Below are 19,026 nucleotides of genomic sequence, written 5' to 3' on the forward strand. Positions count from 1 at the left end.
AATTAAAATGTCAGCCAGGGCCTCTATATGTGACGTTCTTAGCTTTGGGGTGTATTGTTTGTTGAAAGTAGGTTGTAACATCTTGCTGTTAAGATGATGGTCACTTGGCAGAGATGAACCATCAGAGTTTGGTAGTTTCCCTGTAAATACTGTATAGTTCCTGTCACTACTAGATCAGCAGAGCAGCTTATTTGGTGATACTGTATTTTGTGTGCTTTGGTAGGAAAATACAAATCTGAGAAAACAACAATTCTCTTCTTTTTATTTCCAAGGAACCTTGAGCCAGTAACACAGCTGTATGTCAGTGTGGATGCCAGCACCAAAGAGAGTCTGAAGAGAATTGATCGACCCCTCTTCAAGGATTTCTGGCAGAGGTTTCTAGACAGTTTAAAGGCCTTGTCTGAAAAGGTACCCAGTTAAAGACGTATTTTTACATACTCTTTTCTTCCTTGTGCATCTTACCTACTTGGGACAAAAGTAGAAGACTTAAGAGACTTAAGACGGACCATGAAGTGGGTTCTGGATGTGTTGAGAGCATATTTACATGTTTTGTATGTTAAGGTGTATAAAGTCCAGCAAGTTTGATCAGTTTTCAATGTGCGGAAAAATTTAATGGTGAGCAGAAGTGTGTCAAATGGAACAGTAAACTGCTGCGAATACGAGATGCTGAGAGGTGAAAAGATTATAAAATAGAATATTTCCTGATGAAGTGTTTATACTGAAAGCAGGCTGCTGAAGGAAAACTTGAAAATTCAGGAAAGCCTAGGAAGAGTCATAAATCCCCATGTGGCACTTAGCACTGGTTCTCAAAGGTTCTCTTGAATTACAGTACATAAGGGACATTAAAATGTGTTTTTAATGGAATTTAGTAGCTCTGGTTGCCCTCCTGCTACATACAGAAATCTGCTTATTTCTGGGAGATTTCCCCAGAACAGTAGACCTGAGCATAATAGCAAGGGTGACCCTTTACACTCAGTAGTTTATGTCTGTCTGAGACAGCTGAACAGTGCATTCACCTGAAGGCCCATGGGATCATGTTTGCTGCTGTCAGCTCAGAACTTAGTCTACTGTGTAACAGTTCGTGTATTAATTAAGCACTCATGGTCCTAGCATCACATGAATTAATAAGAACAGTGCTTTGTGAGCGTGTCTTCCCCCTCTTATTTACTGATACTGCGCTCTGATGGAAGCAAGTACTTCTGTTTACCAGTTTGGCAGAAGTTGATGTGTTACCTGCTGAGATGAACAGACAAGAGAGACTGTTTCATTTGAATAATGAGTTTTTCTGCCTTCTGAGATGACAACATTGGACCATTTTCTGCCAAAGGTACTTAAATTAGTAGATCTGGGAGACTCTGTGCAGAATACAGTGTCACTCAATTACACAAAGACATGGAGTAGCTTGATCAAGTTGTTTGTGTGAAAGTCTGCTGGCTGATACTGTTAAGCAAAATCTCAGGTCAAACTCTGGGCTTTCTGTACTCGGGTACAAACTTACAAAGCTCTCTGTGTGAGTAGAGGCAGCTGTGGAAAGAAGAGGAGTAAAAATACTGAAAAAATCTTTTGGAAACTTGCTTTTGCCCATCACTTCTTTCCTTCTGCCTCTCTTGACCCTGGATAGATATGGTTCATTCGTTGCTGTATGCTGTCAGAAATTTCCTTGCGAAGAATTGAAGGTGAAAGTATTGGCAAGTCTGTCCATACAGCTAAAAATACTCTGGTCAAGGTGAAGAGGAGAGGAAAAAGAAGCTCAACTAGCAGGTGCATTTTCTCCTCGAAGCAACTGCACTTTGAAGGGTCCTTGAAACACTGATAATGCAAGGGCCAATTAATAGTTGCACCAGTCGGATTCGCGCTGTTCTGCCAGCGCCTGCTCAGCTGCATATTGCATCATCACACATGAGGGACAGTGAGAAGTCTTGGGGAGGCTGCTGTTTGGTTATAACATTCTCTTAATGATAGTTTTGGGGTATCTTCTGGGCAGAAGCACCTTTCTGTTTTCCTGCTGGGCTTGTTGCTTGGTGTTCGTGTGATATTAAGCACTGTTCTGTAGGACTGTGATGAATGAAAGGTGGTGGAAGCTAATGCGTTTGCTGATTCTTGAGAAATACAGCTCCTCTTTCAGAATTGGGGGGGAAGTGCTGATGCATTGTGTTCGGAAAGTGATGCTAATATATCTGGAAACAAAATACAATTCCCATATTTTCATGCTGCCTGACAAACCGTCCAGGCTTATTCAGGTCTCCTGAGACTGAGACAAGCTGGCATTGCAGCTGATAGCAGTCACTGCTAATAAGAATCATGGGTAGGTTTGATCTATGGACATTAAAAAATGGGTGAAAGGGCTTTGTAAAACCACAAGTTTGTACCTTGCTGTGCTTGCCACTGTGGTGTTTGGCAAGTGCTGTTCGCCTGCTCGTTTGCGTGACTGCTGACTGTCCCCAGGGCCTTGTGCTCAGTGCTGCAGGGATGGGTACTTAGAGACAGGTCCTGTTGCAAGATGTTGATAATCCAAACAGACAAGTAGGAGAAAGGAAGAGGAGAGGACATGGTCCTAGGTGAGAAAGGAGTGAGGATGTCCTTCTTAGCTGTTCTCTTTTCTGCCACCAAAAAGCAGGCTGATTCTTGTTCAAAATAGAAATGGAAGTGCCTGGGCAAAGAGGTGGTTTTCAAATCCTGTTGTCTTTAGTGAGGTAGTTACACTGATAAATGGGTTTCATTATTTCAACTGAAGTTCTGCACAAAGTTCTTGAACCCTTAATAAAGGAGTGAATTTAATAATGGATTGTTCCCAGTATGATTTAACAGCATCATAAAGCATGTTGGTGATCAGTTGCTACAGCATTTTCAAAGGAAGTTCAGGACTAAAAGATAAAAATGTATTCTTTCTGCAACAAATGGCAAGAAACCCCCTTTTCTTCCACTACTACTTGGAGCAAGGTTTATCCTTTCTAGAGTGATTCTCATTGAGATGATCTTTGTGTTAAATTTTCTATATTGAGAAATGTTTTTTGAGAGGAGTTTGTTAAACAGCAGATAGACTCCCAGAAGGCTCTATTTTTCTTGTCATGTGTCTTCTGCCTTCCAACTTAAATTGAGAGGAAAAAGTCAGACATTAACATATGCATTTGGAATGTGCCCTTTCAGAACATCACCTTTGAGAAGTCTTGTAGTCTTGTCCTCTGACAGCCTTGGGTTCATAAGATTGAGGGGTGACTTGGCTTGATGGACAGTGCTTGGAGGTAATTCTAAGGATGTGAATCCTTTTTCTCATCATAAGGTTGAAAAATCTGTTCCAGTGGTTGAAAGACATTTCTTCCAGCCATTGCTGCCTCATAATGCTATATCTAAATGAGAAGCAAGGTACAAATTAATAATGATGGTCCAGAAGCCCAGGAGGAAAGAGGTATCTCTTGAAATTTTATGACCAAATTGATGCTTATTTTCAAAAATAGCATGAACCAAACGTTTTCTGTCTTAGCAAGAAAATAAGGAACTGATGTTCTGTGAGCTGTCATCTACCAGCAGTCAGACTCATGATCCATTTGTGTTTTGACTTTGTGCTGTTTCCTTCAGTGTAACTAGACCAGATTCTGTAGGTTGAGAAATTTGAAAACTGTTGTTCTTGTTGTTATCCATAAATCACCAAGTGTTTTCCCAAGCTTTGGGTGTGTTGACTGAGACAAATGGGAATCCCCCACTGAGCTGCTGATGTGGGGATGCAGTGACCCACTGTGGCAAAACTGCTCACAGATTTCTACCCAGGCACTTTGAAAATAACTGGAAAAAAGATGGTGATGGACATACCAGCAGAACATACCCTGTTTGTGGATTTACATTATACTGCGACATCTCTGAGCACACTTTTTTCCACCTGTTGAGAGAGTAAGACAACTCTTGAAGCGAGTGGGCTGCTGGTCCATGGACATTTATGGGCTCGATGAGCACGATGAAAAAAGTCCCTGGTGTTGCTTATGTGCTCTGAGGGAGCAAACTTGATGTGGTGTCACCTCTTCTGTCTGTATCTTCTTGACATAATCATGATAAATCCTGTCCAGTCTGCTCGATATGCTGTACCGTGTAGTACTTGCTGTGCTGCCAGACACCAAGTAGGCATTGCTCAACTGCTTTAACTTTCAGGGGGACAAGTGCCAATGTTCTCTAAACAGATTGGAGCCACGCACAAAGCAAACAGGGGAAAAAACCCTTTAGGTTAATAGATGTTATGGCACTGCAGGAACTGATGATGAAGCAGAACCTTATCCTTCCTGTCCTTCCAGGAGGGTCACAAAAAGCAAAAGAAACAGCTTATTGGCACTTTGTGGAATTCAGTTAGACTTGTCTTTAGACATCATACATGAGTCTTGCTTTAGACATTGGGTAAAATCTTGCCCTCAATCTTTTTCTACTTCAAGGAAATTAAGATTTCACAGAAAAGCTCTGTGGGGGAGGTGTAGCAAATTTCTGCACCCACCCCACCCTCTTCCATTAAAAGATCAAAAAGGGAAATTCTTAGCTCTACTTGTCCGGGGATATCACATACTTAACAGTGCATGGATTTGGTGCCTGTGGTGATGTACTCCTTGCTGGAAGGTGCTAGAGATGGCTTGTCCAAAGGCAGGCATGAAATGTAAAAATGTCTCCTGTTACCATCTTCCAGGTCTGCATTTGCATGCTGCTCACAGGTAGTTACTTTTACACTTCTGGATGATGAAGATGCCAGCTTGCATATTTAAAGTTTTCAGGCTTGCATCTGGTGCTGTTTGCTTTAGTCTTTTTTTTTTTTTTTTTCTTCCCCAATGAGAACCTTTCTACAAAGTTACTCTTGGCTTCTGTGTGATTACAAATGTAGTGTAAATACATCAAGTTATGTCTTAAGCATGTCTTACTGCTTATTATATATTATATGACAGTAACAATTATTTTTATGAAAAGAGCACATTTGATTTGCATGGAGATCATTTATGTGGTTACTGGGGGAGGGGAGCTGGTTTGTAAAGCCTAGTCTGATGTTTCTGAGCTAAGTCACTTTTCTTAAAAATTTAAATGTAAAACTTGCAACAGATGTTGGAATCGGTAATCAATTTTGCCACTATAGATTTAGAAGAATTTGACTCTTCTGCACAGTAAATGCTCTTCACCAGCTGTGTGCTTGTCTTAATGGTTTTGCTAATGAGACTTCTGGTGTAAGCCTTTTGAAACACAGTATGAGTGCTGCAAAGGTATGATGTTTAATATTAAGTTATTGTCTCTGGAATAAATCATCTGCTTTCAGTTTAGCTTACAGCAAGAAGTGATCCAAATGAGGCTTTGGTAAGATTCTTGGCTGCAGAGGGAGTGAAGCCTTATTTCTTCTGTCTGTTCCAGTACCTCTTGGTTTGCTTGCAGGCAAGAAAAGGGGAAAAATGTTCATAAACACACTTCACAATCAGAATATGTTGTTCCAAGCTGCCGGTTGTTACTGCATGTCTTAAGACAGTATAGTGATGCTGGGGAGGGAAGGCAAGGTGGCTCTGAGCCTGAGGCAGAAGTGGGAGTAAAATCCATGTTGTCTTAGTCCTTGTCCAATGCTTTGTCAGTTAGCCCATGTCAGTCTTCTCTTCCTCATTACTATACTTGGTGCTTTGGAAAAGCCAGGCCAGTGGACTATTTGTTTGCTGCTTGTTCTTGCCAGGGGAGCAAAGCTGCAAAGAGGCTGCTCAGCTGCCACCCGTGTTGTTGGTAGAAGGCACTTCTCCACCTTCCCATGTCTCTTGGAGCTGGGCTCTGCCTACGAAGTGTAAATGGGAGAAACAGACGGCCATCCTCTTCCAAGTTCACTCTTCTTTTTCACTCCTTAACTAGCACACATTATTTAGCTTGCGTAGCTTTTATGCTACTTAACATTTAAGAAGCATTTGCTATTCTTGTTCTTTATTAAATATGATTTTCTTTTGCATTGAGCTCTTCCTAGAGGCTACATGAAAGATGCCAAGTTTGGCTTTTAGAGAACTTGGTTCAAACCAGTCTCTCTTCCCCTTTCCAGCACTTCTGTTATTTATTAACCCAATCACTAGCAAAGGGCTGCTCTGTTCCCTGGGGCTTGGCTCTGGCAGCCAGAACTCCCAACTGTCCCAAAATTCTCTCTGTGGTCTTGGGGATGTCTTCTCACATTTTCATTCTCTAGTTGTGAAATAGAGCAGTAGTCTTCATGTAAAAGCACCCTGAGAAGACAGAGCATGTGTGTGTTTTTGTGAACTCTTTAAAAGGAAAGAACAAGCCTAAAATTCTGCTTGTGGCAACTAGGCAGAGGAAACTTGTATCTGCACTTTATTTTAAAGCATGTTTTTATTTAAGCCTATAAAGTAGAAATAACTGGGCCAAATGCCATAGATTGGGATTGTGCAGAGCATTGCATAATATTCCATTCTGCTAGATGCATTAGCTGTTGGATTTCTCTACTTACTGACTGATTATCAATGGCTCTAGCATGATGATTCACATAAGAAGCATTTATTGCATTTATTGAATCTATTCATTTGACGTTTCAGGAAAGATGAGTTGACAAAGCATCTGCAAGAGCGATCTATTTTCTCATCTTGGACTGGATGTATAATTGAGGCAAAAACGCTGAGACAAAAAAAATGGATTTTATGGGAATGTGGTAATGGGTGTGCTGGTCCTCTAAAACAGAGGGAACATTCTCATGGACTTGTGCAAGGTAAATAAAATTGGGAAGACATAGGTTTGGAGGGGATGAGAAATCCTCTTCTAAGGAGTTAGCTACAGTGCAGTGAGTACTGTAGGTGTGTTTTCTGCAAGCCTCTGTCATCCAGTAGCTGGAAGACACGTGGACAGGGCCATTCAGTGTTGCAGGCTCTGGGATGGCTCTCCTCTGCCGTGAGGTGGGATTGGTGTGTTTGGCTCAAACTGCTGCTGAAAGTGATTTGACCCGATTTAGTTGGTTTGGGGCTGAAGCAGCTGGGGAGTGCTCAGTCTCTTCCTCAGTGTTCTTTAGGGCAGGATCCTGAGCAGGTAGATGGCAACAGGGGACAGTCATATCTTCAGTGCTCTGCTTGTCAGTAGTTGTCTTCCTCAGCTTCTTTGGGTTACCCAAGTGCCAGCAACAGCAGAATCTGACCATAAACCTCCTTTGTCAGATAGACTTTTAGCAATAAACCAGCTCATGCAAAGAAGTGCTGCTTTTCCTTGTTGCATGTAGATGTTTGTGCCTTGGCTCTGTTCTTCTGTATGGCTCTCCACCCTTAAAAATCCAAAGGGAGCTGGTGGTGTGAGTTGGGTGTTTGTAACTTTGGACACTTGCTGGTAGGTGTAAATGATGGCTGTGATCAGTGGGGTGGTCTGTGGCCTCCCAAACCACATACTCTATTCATAATTTCCATAGCTGCTGAAGTAACTCACCTGGAGCCTTGTTGACTTGCAAGTTGTGCGCTTGAGAGCCATGTCCTGCATTTTCTGCTTGGATGAAACTGCTATTAAATTTGCCAGTGTAGGAAATGCAGGCACTACAACACACGGATTCAAAGTCTACTTTGAAGCTGCTAAATTGCTGGAGCATTTTTCACACAAATTTGTGGAGTTTGTACATACTTTAACACTGAAAGCTGGTAATTAGTAACAGTGACATGGTGCCTCGTGCCTGGGGTTTGCATTCAGGCAGGTCTGTGAAGCTGGCTGCTCCCCAGCTGCTCTCCAGAATGAGATTTGGCATTTAGACCATGACACTAGCCCTGGTTTTTGCCATGACTTTGGATTACTTTTACAGTTTGCGTTAAGAGGCTAATTCTCTTTCCTCCTTCACCCAGCCTCTATGGCATTGAGCAAATCCTTCTGATTCTGCTCTAAATATTCCATGCCTTGCTTCTGTTTCAATTGTCTTTGGGGACCTAACTTAGGAATCTGATGGAGCAATACCGTGCTTTGAGTGAGGTGGGGACAGCAGCATGCTGCGCGGTGGCAAGTGAGAGCTGTATTAGTGGTGGTGTACAACACGTTGAGACAGGAGCGATGGTTGCCTGCAGTGGACTGCTGGATGCATTTTTGCATGGTCACAAGTGGACCAGAGTGCTGCACAGAAAGGTAATGGCTGTTCTTTTGCAAGCAGAAGTGATTCTTGCTGCATGAGCTGCCAGTCTGCAGTCTCTCCAGGTGTTGTTCCATGGTGCTGACCTGGCTGTGAGACTGTGGTAGCCAGGAGGTGAAACTTTCTCAGCAGGTGGAAATGATGGGGCAAGGGCTGAAGAGTTCACATATTGTTGCCTGCTCTGATGTGGTGATCCTCTACAATTTTTCCTAGAGTATATCTGAAGGGAGTAATCCTGTAAACCAGTGGGAACTGAAAGGACTCTGATTCCTCAAGGCTAAAACTCAGAGGGTAACTGCTCAAAATGAAGAGCCAGATACAAAGCCTATGGGAGCTGCTAAAAGGCTCCCAGTGCTGCACCTGAACACACAGGTAGTGCTGGTGAGAAAAATTTGGAGGGGTTTAACAGTGGCTGCTGGCAAACAGCTGTTTCACAGCAGGATTGATCTCCAGACCTGAAGTGTGTTGCAGAGCATCATCCCGGTGCTGTTCAGGGCCTGCTTTCACAAGCCTGCCGGTGCAGAGCATCATTCCTCCTCTGTGCTCGGGAGGGGAATGTCCCCTCTCTATATGTCACCTCCTGGCATGTCTTGCTTTGCCCCACCACTGTGCAGGAGTGCTCTCAGTCCCCAGCTCAAGCTGGAGCTTGACTGTTTAATAGCATGGGCAGTTAAAATAAAGTGTATTTACCTTTCCATACTGTTTGTTACTTTAGAGTCTTGAGTTAAGGCTTTACATGAGCAGTAGGCTTGCAAGGATTGCTTAATCAATGAAGAAATTTATCTCATACTCCTTGTTTATATTGCTCTGTTAAATAAAACGGGCAGGATTTTCAGCAAATCGCGGTGGGGTTTTAGATCTATTTTTAGACTATTTGGACAAAACCCAGGAGAAAAATGTTATAAATACTTTACTTCACAGACTGTGAGAGTGATTTTTAATGAGGTAATTATGTTTTTATGGTGGATTAATCTCTGCTTTCATCGTTTGACTCTTGCAGTTGCATTGCTGGCTTGTTGTTTCCTAAGATAACAAGTGTCAGTTTACTCTCTTCATTACAACAGCCCCTTCCCAGTATTCGGCCAAGCCTGTGTGCCATGCCATTAGTCACACGCCTGTCATGTGTGTGTTGTTGGCTGCTGCTGCCTGAGTTACAGTGGTGAAAGTGTTGACGTTTTGTCAAATCGTGGATTCTTTTTACCTTAAAGACATGATGCTGCCTCATTTTTCATTATCCTGTAATTGCCCACTTAAACCATTATTATTACAGAATTATTTAAAATGCGGTTTATTCTTCTGTTCTGTATCCCCTATTGCTGAGCAAAAATCACTGATTTTGAGGAATATTCTTTTAGAGCCCTGCAAAATTTCAGTGGGCTGTTGTTTTCCTGGCTGAGCTTTCCAACTAGAGGTTTGTAAGGTAGCATCCAAGTCATTGGCTGGATGTATAAATAACTGTTGGGATGGCTTAAAAATACCGAACACCTGGCAGCTGACGTGGAGGAGACTGGGTTCCTCTGTTGGATCCAAAGTGACTTCGGTGAATGTTCAGTTCATTCTTTAGCCAGAAGCTTTTGGCTAAAATTGAGCTCTTTTTAAACTGCTTTTATCCTTCGCTTTCTTTTTTTCACACATACAAATGCTGCTCAAGTTTATTCTTTTATGTTCCCCAACCTGTGTGTTATGATATTTTGCACATTGTTTGAAGCAAACTTTTTTTCCTTGTCATCCTCCTTGGGGTTCCCCTCCTTGTCTGTAGCTTGTTCTTAATATTGTCCTTCTCTGGATTTCCTTGCACTGCTGGAGTTAAAACTGTGCACTGCTATGTGACGTGTTGGAAAATGGTGCCTCTCCAGGACCACCACACCAGGTACCGCAGGTTACCCTCATCTTTGGCCAAACAGCCAAGCCTGAGACACTGCATCATGGAGCTAGAATGACATGACAGCGTGGAGCTATAGCTGGGACATTTTTGGGAATGTGAAATGAAAAGAGGTTGTGAGAGGTTCCCAGAGGGTGGTTTCAGCTCTTCCCATCACAAGACTGGCTCTTCTTTCCCACATGGGACCAGACACAAGTATGTTTACCCACAAAGTGCCAGCCCAGACAAAAGTAGAGATACCTGCTTGCCTTAAAGAGAAATCATTTTTATGGTCAGATCAAAGCAAGTCTGTGATTCTCCTGGATTTTGCATCTCTTTGGCAAAGGAGCTGTTTTGCAAATGGGATGGAGCCAAGGTGGCCGAGCAGGTCAGCTGCTGGCTGTGCTCCTGTGCTCATCCTCCCTTTGTGTTGAAGAGTAGCAGCTGGAGCTGGACAGAGTGCTTGTCACTTGGTGCCTGCATGGCAGGTCCCTGCTGCTGTTGCAGCTGCTCCTCTGCCCCGTGGGACTGCTGCCGTTCTTAATTGGAAGACACCCGTGCAGGAAAGGTCTTGATCTCACCTGTATTTGGGAGCCTTCACAAAACTATCCCCTGTCAAACTTCTGGTTTGTCTTTTCAAAGTCAGTGGGACCTGGGCACAAACTTGGAGTGTTGCTGAAAGCTTTTATCCTGGTGAAAGTGCTTTTTAGTGTCGTGGGTTCACTTTGTGCTCAGATTTGAGCCTGTCTTTGGTTGTGATGACGCTTTGGCACAGGGCTCAGTGGGAGTGCTACCCAGGCTCGCACTAATGCTTTTGTTGGCTCTTTGGTGTTAAACATACTGTGCTTCCCCAGGAAATGAAATATCGGCAGGCTGTGTGGTCTGTTTAACAGCAAGCTTGAAGTGGTTTTTTGCTGCTGATTTGATGTGATCTGTTTTAATGCTATTCTTCTATTTTAAGTTACATTGCGTTGGACTTCTTTCCCTTGGTATAAATTTTACATGATAATTCCTTGAAACTGCTCTAGAAATATTGAAAATAAATAACTGGAATATTGTTGGTGCTGATTTGCAAGAGTAAATGTATTAAAAACGAGCCTATGGAAAATGAATGAGGAGCAGTCATGGTGCTGGATTTACGTAAGAACATTTTTAGGTCTCAGAACAAAGCTGTTGCTGTACTTTGTTTTATTTCTAGAGCTTCTTAACTAAATAAACTGATTAATTTCTACTAAAGTGTGAAGCAATAAAGGAGATTACAAGTAATAGGTGGCAAGTACAGGAAGAATGATTGTGGAGGGGAATGTGACTTAGGATGCCGGTTTAGGAAGGTGAGATAATGAAATTTGATATATTTTCTCCTTGGTTTCTAGTCTGGTTCATTTGTTCTTGTGCTTTGTACATCAGCAGGACTGCTCACAGGCTGAGGGGCTTTTCTGTCTTAAAATTCTGGCTTGGGTATTGGTGCTGATGTGCTTATCTCACTCCAGGATATTCTTTTTATTTCGAGTGAGAATTTCAAAGCTGGTCAATACAACCTGATTTTATATGATGTGAGAATAGTTATGTTGACTGATCTGTCTTTTAAAAAAAACTGGTGCAAATCCAAAGCCCAACTTTCATGTTTTTTGTAACTTTTTCATCACAGTTCTAGCAGAACTAAAAAAATGTATATGGCTTTCAGACTTAGCACTTCAGAATAATACTTCCTAGAAAAAATAGTTACACAAGTATACTAAAACTGAATGAATTGCAATCTGCTTTGCTCTTTGGCCTTCATCCAAGTGGGCTGACTTGGGAACCAGGTGTCAAGACAAGATGTAGAACCAGTCCCTCATCATCTGGATGCGTGCACCTTGTAATTGGCTTTACCTGATTCTCTTGCAAAAAAGCAGGAACGAGTTTTGCATGCAAAGGTAGTACCAGGCTTGTGTTTTGGGTGGGTGGAGTTCTTGTGTGCTTTTTTAAAAAAATTTGGATTTGTTATTTTTCCATCTTAGTTTCTTTGGAATTAGAACTTGAATGTTGTGCTGGAGCTGGTACGGGGGTCTAAAAAGATTGGAAGTGATGAGGTTTTTCTCCCCTGTCCTGGAGATGACATGGGGACAACTCTTGTGCTGTAAGATCCTGGGTGAAGGCCAAGGGCTTTGGTGCTGGTCTGCAGGTAAACCCTGAGGTTGTGTGCTCTCACTTTCCTAGCAGCAAAATCAAAGTTCAGAGCTTCGCTCTAGTTTTACAGCAGAGTAGCTAATGTGTTAATTATCCTATGGTAATACGCACCTTTTTTAGCAATGAAGACAAAGACTCAGCTTGCTTTAAACCGGTGTATTAATAGCAAATGCTTGAACAATGTATGTTTTTAGTAGATACCTACGCAGCATAACCTATTCAGGTTTTTTGCTTTAATGACTATTAGCCTGAAAAAAGGAAGCTGAAAACTTTTGTGCTTTGTGCTGACTAGGTCTTTGAGGGGGAAAAAAACAACCTTCCTCTGCTGTGCACATCTGCTCAGCAGAAGGCTCTCCGGTGTTTGCAATGTGACTTTTTGGAGGATATAATCTCTCCAGTGCCCGTGTTCAGGGCTGGTCGTGTAGTGGTAGGTGAGCCCAAATGAAGGAATGAGGCTTTTGTTTAAGGGGAGGGTCCTGGTTGCCAAAATAATAGATTAATCTGCCATCTTTTCAAGGGCGCCAAGTCTTCCTGATGATGTTCTCCTGGCACGTGATGGGTGCCACAGCTCATCTGCAGAGCTTCTGGGAGCCTGGAGGCTCAGCAGTGCTCATTCGGGAGAGACAGAAGTGATCTCTAGTCCTCTTACACTGGCTGTCTCCAGGCTGAACTGAAAGGGTTTGGATAGCTGTGAAATTCGGGGTCTGTTGGCATTTGAGATATATTTTTTTTTTTGCTGCATTTTGGCTCTTTTTATCCTTCGTGGGGTTTTACGCATAAAGATGTATGTTATTGAATATGGTGAATAGATAACTTGGCTGCAGGGTGGTTTTTTTTTCTGATCACATCCCTGTGACAAGTAATTTCCAAGTGTGAAAATTGCTTTGATATCTTTATTCAGGACTCGCTCACTTGTTCGGGTTATGCAACACCTTACTAAGGGACCCGAATTGAGTCTTTGGAGAGGACAGCTCCTCCCTTCGAAGGGGCTGTTGCTCAGACAGGGCAGCTTGCCTGCCTCCTGCCACCATGTGAGGAGCCTGCCAAAAGAGCACCAGTGCGGCGCTGGGCTGCGGGATTGCATACGTGTTTCAGTTTTTTGCCTGATTTGTATCATGATCAGAGTGGGTCCTTGCCAACTAAGAAGCTCTGAAAATGTGTCATAAAGTCAGTTTGCAAGTCGAGCCTTTCCTTGAAGGAAATAAGAAATATTAATGAAACTAAGAAGCTGGCTTTTGAAGTGGCTTCCTGTTCATCATCTAATACCTGCAAAGGATCTGTGAAGTTGTGTGAAAGCAAGAGCTGGTTTCATTTAGAGTTTGCACCATAATTTTCTCTCCCCCAAGAGTGCTTTTTTGCATTTAAGCAATGTGGTGTTTCTGTTGACAATACTGGTTTTGTTACTTGATTCATTAGCTGCAAAAATATAAATTTATGTTGAGGAGCCTATGAATGAAATGTAATTTCCAACAACAAAATTACTCTATTGATATCAGAGTAAGGTATATGAGTGGTCAGAATATCTGACTTTTAAGCAGGTTGAAATAAAAATCTGGGGTTTATTACAGTAGGACACTGTTACTCTGCTTTATGAAAAGAGCAAGTTCAAGTGAGATGATCCAAGGTAAGGGTCTTGGAGGACCTTAGCGTGTCGCTTGGAGGAGGAGTTTTGTTTGCCTTGTCCTTTGTCCCAGCCTCCTTTGATCCTGCTCCCACTGCCTCCCTGCCCCAGCTGGAGAAGGGAGATGCTGCCCTACCCCAGCAAAACTTGTATTAATCCAGCAACCTGCTCTTTGCAGCACAGTTGTGTTCACCATTCCCTTTTCCTCCTGAGATTAAACCTGGGTTGTTTTATGAAGAATAATTTCATCTATGAAAAGATGAATGTTGAGGAGGAGGGAATTAAAAAGAAATGATAAAAAACCCCACAAAAACCCCAGCCCCAATCCCTCTTGGTTATTGAAGCAAGAAGGGAGCACTTTGTCAAACTGACGTGCGAATCCTTTATTAACATCTGGGCCAGCGGATGCCAGGAGAGCAGTGTTGCCTTGTGGGCTTGGGCTCAGTCTGAGGTGTGTTCGGTGGTTTGGCGTAGGGACTTGGCCGTTGGCTTAGCATACGCGTGCAGCAAATGTTCATTTGCAAATGTTATAGGACTAGGAACGTTTTAGAATGGTTTCAAAGGAAAATGTAACCGCTGTGGAAATGCACAGAAATGTCAGTGCTGGCTGTGCTGCCCCGAGGGCTGGGCATCCTGCTGGGCTCAGCGTAGCCGGGTGGCTGGGGAGGTCACCCCACTGTTCTCGGAGCTGTCACTGGGGCCGGGGTTGTGTTTCTGCTGGAGGGGTGCGGGTGTGCAGCCGCCTGGCGACTTGTCTGCGGATTCACCCGAGGGTGGAGGGAAGGAGCCCCATCCCCATCTGCTGGCCCAGATTATGACTTTGAGCTCTGTCCATGGGGCATCGCTGTGGCTGGGACCTGGGCATGAGACGTTCTTTTGAGACAAGAATTTTTGTCTTTTTATCTGCTGAGTGAGAGACCAGGATCTCAGATACAGTTAATAAAATACTCTTTTGGTTTTTGGTTTTATAGAATGCTTGGGTTGGAAGGGACCTTAAAGATCAGCTAGCAGTATCCTTCCCCAATCCTGTTTGCTTTGGGGAGGGTTCTGTTTTGTTTTTCCCTTGCACCCTGTTCTGGCATTCAAGGGATGCAATTTTTTTGGGGGGGCGGGTAGCTTGGAAAGATTTTAGCAGGAGTTGCCTGAAGGGAAGATACTGCTTTTCCCCAGGTTAGTTCTTCATTCCTTTGTCCTCAGATGTTTGGGGAACAGAAAGCTGAGCTGGCCCCTGTTGACTTGCATTTTTGTGACCCCAGTATAAAAAGGTGACTGTTGCTACACAGTTTTCAGAATGCAATGAGAAAGTGCAGGATCTCTTGTTTAAGTGTGCTGCCAACACTGATGTGGTTCGTGTCCTCCAAAGAGTAAGATATGAAATGGGGGAACAAGTCATACTGTGGTATGTACCAACTATATGCCATACCATATGTGGTCTGTCTTAGTGTTTTTCTTTCTTTTAAGATCTTTCTTGGACAATATTCTGTATTAAGGTGCCTTTAATGAACCAACTATCACGTACAATCCCAAAGAGACCATGTGCTGTATTTTAGAGGAGTCTGCCATGATAACCCAAGCAAATGTATGGGAAGGCAAAGGGTATTTGTGTAAAACTGTTCAGTTTTTACCTGTGGGCTCAGTGTCCTGTGTGGGGAAAAGCACCTCATTAGCTGCTTTATATACCTGAGATTATGGGCTGGGAGTTAGAGTTCATCAGAACAGGACAGGATCACAGGAGCAGGTTGTTCCTTTGCTCCTAAGCAGTGTGCACTGGCCTGGAGAAACGTCTCCTGGCGTGAAGGACTTGCAGTGCCTGATGCTAATTTTACACAGCAGCACAGGCCCTTTCTGCTGCTGTTTTGGTAGCTCTTAAGGATGGGCTTTGTGCTTCTGGCATGTGTTGTGACCATGTAATTGTTGCTGTTACGGTGATGTGCTCTGTCAGTAGCATCTTGAGTCAACTGATTTACCAAGAGCAAGAATAAAAGCATTGCTGACCCTTGAGCTTTGGAACAGAGGGGATTTCCTGGCAGAGAAGGGTTGGCCTGTAGGGATGCTGGTTTCTGGGGCATGGAGCATGGGTGGGTGCCTCTCTTGTGAGGCTGCTGAGATTTTTGGCAGGGCCAGACTCCTCCATCCTTGGCCCTCCCGGCTGCACAGTGAATGTGCTGTGACCTGCAGCCATGCACCATTTTGCCCTGTGCCCTGCAGAGGCAGAAAGCAAGATGATTTCTCCTCCACCGTGCAGCTGCAGATCAGAGCAAAAGCATCAAGTCATCCAGCACAATGTTCTGCTGCAGCCCTGTGAGGAGATGGATTGCATCTGGAGTGCAGCCAAAGAGGCTTCATTTGGCTTTTAGATGTTCACAACTGAAAAAATAACACTTTAATAGTCAGTTATTCTGTTTCTGCAATCAGCCCTTTGGAGAGCATGCTCTTCAGCCGTGACCTGAGTCAGGAAAAGGCTGAAGATTGCTGCTGAATGCTGTCCTGTTGCCCAGACTGGATGAATGTACTTGGTGCTCAGAGGGTCACTTTGGAGCAAGGATGCATCCTGCTTTCTGTGCAGACATGCAGGCATTGTGCCATATAACTGCTCTGAAGAACTCCATGTTTTTTGTAGTATTACTTTAAAAGTTATTCTGACTTCTCCAGCCTTGAATAGATTTCTTTCAGCATACTCAACTGCTTTTTCTCTGTGCTCCCAGTTCTTCATTGAGGTCTGAATTGTTGGTTATTTAGTGTCCCTTGATTATGACCTGATGGGCAGTAGTGCTCCTGCTCTGGCTGTAATGAGGCTGCTTGGCTGCAGCGTGCACTGTTGCCCTCCCGAATTTTTGTTTTGTGCAATGCTCGCCTGATCTAAGGGAACCTTCTCTAACCACTGCTGCTTGTAGTTCTTCCTCATGGAGTGGTCTGCATGCTGCCCTTGGTTCCCCTCCTGAAAAATACTTGAGGAAAATCTACAACTCCTAGATGGGCAGGATGGGAGCTGTCGAGATGGGAAGACAAATCTGCTTAAAGCAGGATCAGCTTGGCTGAGCTGAGCGGTGAGTATCTTCAAGCATGGAGACTCCTCAGCCTCTCCCAGCAACCTTCTGCTGTTCAGTCAAGCCCCTGTGGAAATCTCACTTAAAAATGCAATTTGCTGTGCTTCAGCCTGTGCTCATTATGTCTTGTCCTTTCCCTGGGTGTTGCTGAGAAGAGTCTGCCTCCATCCGCTTTACTCCCCCCACCAGGTATTTTTTCAAGGCCATATTCTAGTTTTCTTTCCCATCTCTTGATTTCCTTTTCCACCCAGTGGGCCAGGCCCTAGAGCTGCCCTTCCTGATAGGCTGATCATTTGCATAAAGAGCTTTTTGGTGTAAAATAGATGCAGTTCCACACCCTCAACTTTCACCCATTCAGAAGGTTCTTTATCATGGTAACTTTTTCTTTTTTGCTAATGTTACTCTGATGGCTCTCTGAAGTGAAATAAATAATGGTTGCTTTTTCTGGAAACACCGGACTTAGAGCATTGCAGTCTGGTTTTCTGTCCTGATGGTTTAGATCATTAAATTCTCAGGGCTTAAGCTCTTATTTCTTGTTTTTCAGTGTTTCTAAGAGGATCTCCTGGGGCCCTATTATTGTACAACTAAATACAAATAATAGATTAATAAAACAGGATTGTTATTTGTACTGCTGGCAGTCTGTAAGGATTACTTGTATATAAGATTTTGTGGTATTAGACCCTTAGTCATTTTGATTTGTCCCTTCTACCAGCTTTTTCTCTGCTCAGACAATGCTTGAGAGATGTTGCCCCCTGGAAAGAGTTTTATTCAGTTGCAATATTAATTTATGATTTTTTTCTACCTTTTTTCTGTATCCCTTTGGCAATATTTTTGTTTCTTCTTTCACCACCAGTTGTGATTAGTTAATACAGATTTTGTGATAGTTCAGTTTCTGAAGTGATGGAAAATACAGGTTGCAGTTGTTACTTGTCTGTGCTGCCCTATGGGAGGAAAAGCCTTTTTAATGTGCCTGTAACAGTTTTAATTTTATGAAGTATTTGAACTTTAAAGTTAGACTTCTAAAATTATCTAGGCTGTATATTGGAGAGTATTAAAAATGAGATTTAAATGGGAAGAAAAAAAAACCCACCTCCCTTCATGCAAGCCTTCATTGCTGTAAGAAGAAACACTCACTGAAGCATTGTACTTAATGTACGTGTGAAAATGCTGTGCTAAGAGTACACTGGTAACGTTTCGTCCTCCCCACAAAACTGTTCTTGCAATATTGCATTTAATTGGGTCTGACAGCATTCGTCCTGTGTTCAGCTTGTTGATCTGAGCTTCAAACCACTTTTTGGTGGCATTTGTTTAGTCCCTCTGCAGAACAAGTGTAAAATTAATAAATGATTATTTATGTTTTTGCAGAAGTGTTTGCATGCCTCAGCCCAGTTCCAAAGTGGGGGAGGGAACGAACTGTTAAGAGTTACAAGAGCAAAGCACGGAGAGTGAATAGGGATTAGCCCTGAAAACCATTCATTAGATTACAGAGGAAAGAAGTGAGATGATCCTAGCAGTGCTGGGCAGAGGGGTGTCCCCACTCATTCTGGCTTGCAAGATGACAGGTGAGTGGACTTCCCTGCCTTTGGTGTCTGAAGGCTGGCAGAATGCTTGGTCATCATTGCACATGGATGTCCTCTGCCAACATAAGATTATTTTTTCCAAGATGTTTATATTTTTGCTGATCCAGTTGGGTTTTGGTCATGTCTGTCCGAGTGCATGTCCCCATGCTCTAAGCCAGAGGCAGCTGTTGGTGGCTATGTGCCTTCACGCAGCTTTCACGTCACGCCCTCTTTGCATTGGTTGTGGCAGCCACTGTGAAGCAGGGCAGCTCTTCCAGTTGCTGTCAGTATTTTGTGGCCTTCCCTGAACTTGCCCCATCTGCTCTGGCAGTTCCAGGAACATGTGGGAAACAACCAGGCATGTCTAAAAGAAGTTGACAAGTGCTGGAGGCTGTGCCTGTGATCCCAGAAGGAAGCAGGGCACCGTAGGGTCAGCCCCATGATTATGAACCCCAGGGGACCCCTGTCTTCTGTGTCAGCAGAGGATGGAGCCACATGTTTCTTGCTTGCTCTTACGCCTTCCTCCATGCTGCCTCCTGGAGAGCTGTCCCAGGGAGAGAAGTCCGGGTAATGGCTGTAAGTGCAGTGCTGAGGACTGGCAAATAAGAAGCAAGTGTGTATTTGTTTCCTCTTTGATAACGGTTTATGTTAATCTTTGCAATCTGATTTAATTGATTTTTAATAGA

The 19,026-nt window shown here is 43.3% G+C and overlaps 1 protein-coding gene across 7 annotated transcripts in view; it reads left to right on the forward strand.

Annotated features, from left to right (window-relative positions):
- TYW1B (tRNA-yW synthesizing protein 1 homolog B) overlaps nt 1–19,026 on the forward strand; it is a 105,758-nt gene that overhangs the window by 54,214 nt on the left and 32,518 nt on the right. For all 7 annotated transcript variants that reach the window (XM_080387677.1, XM_080387675.1, XM_080387674.1 and 4 more), the window contains one exon: nt 273–408. In XM_080387677.1, the coding sequence (XP_080243803.1) occupies nt 273–408 (136 nt within the window). The remainder of the gene's footprint in view (nt 1–272; nt 409–19,026) is intronic.

The sequence above is a fragment of the Falco punctatus genome, assembly GCF_963210335.1.
Source record: "Falco punctatus genome assembly, chromosome: 1".
Classification (NCBI taxonomy): domain Eukaryota; kingdom Metazoa; phylum Chordata; class Aves; order Falconiformes; family Falconidae; genus Falco; species Falco punctatus.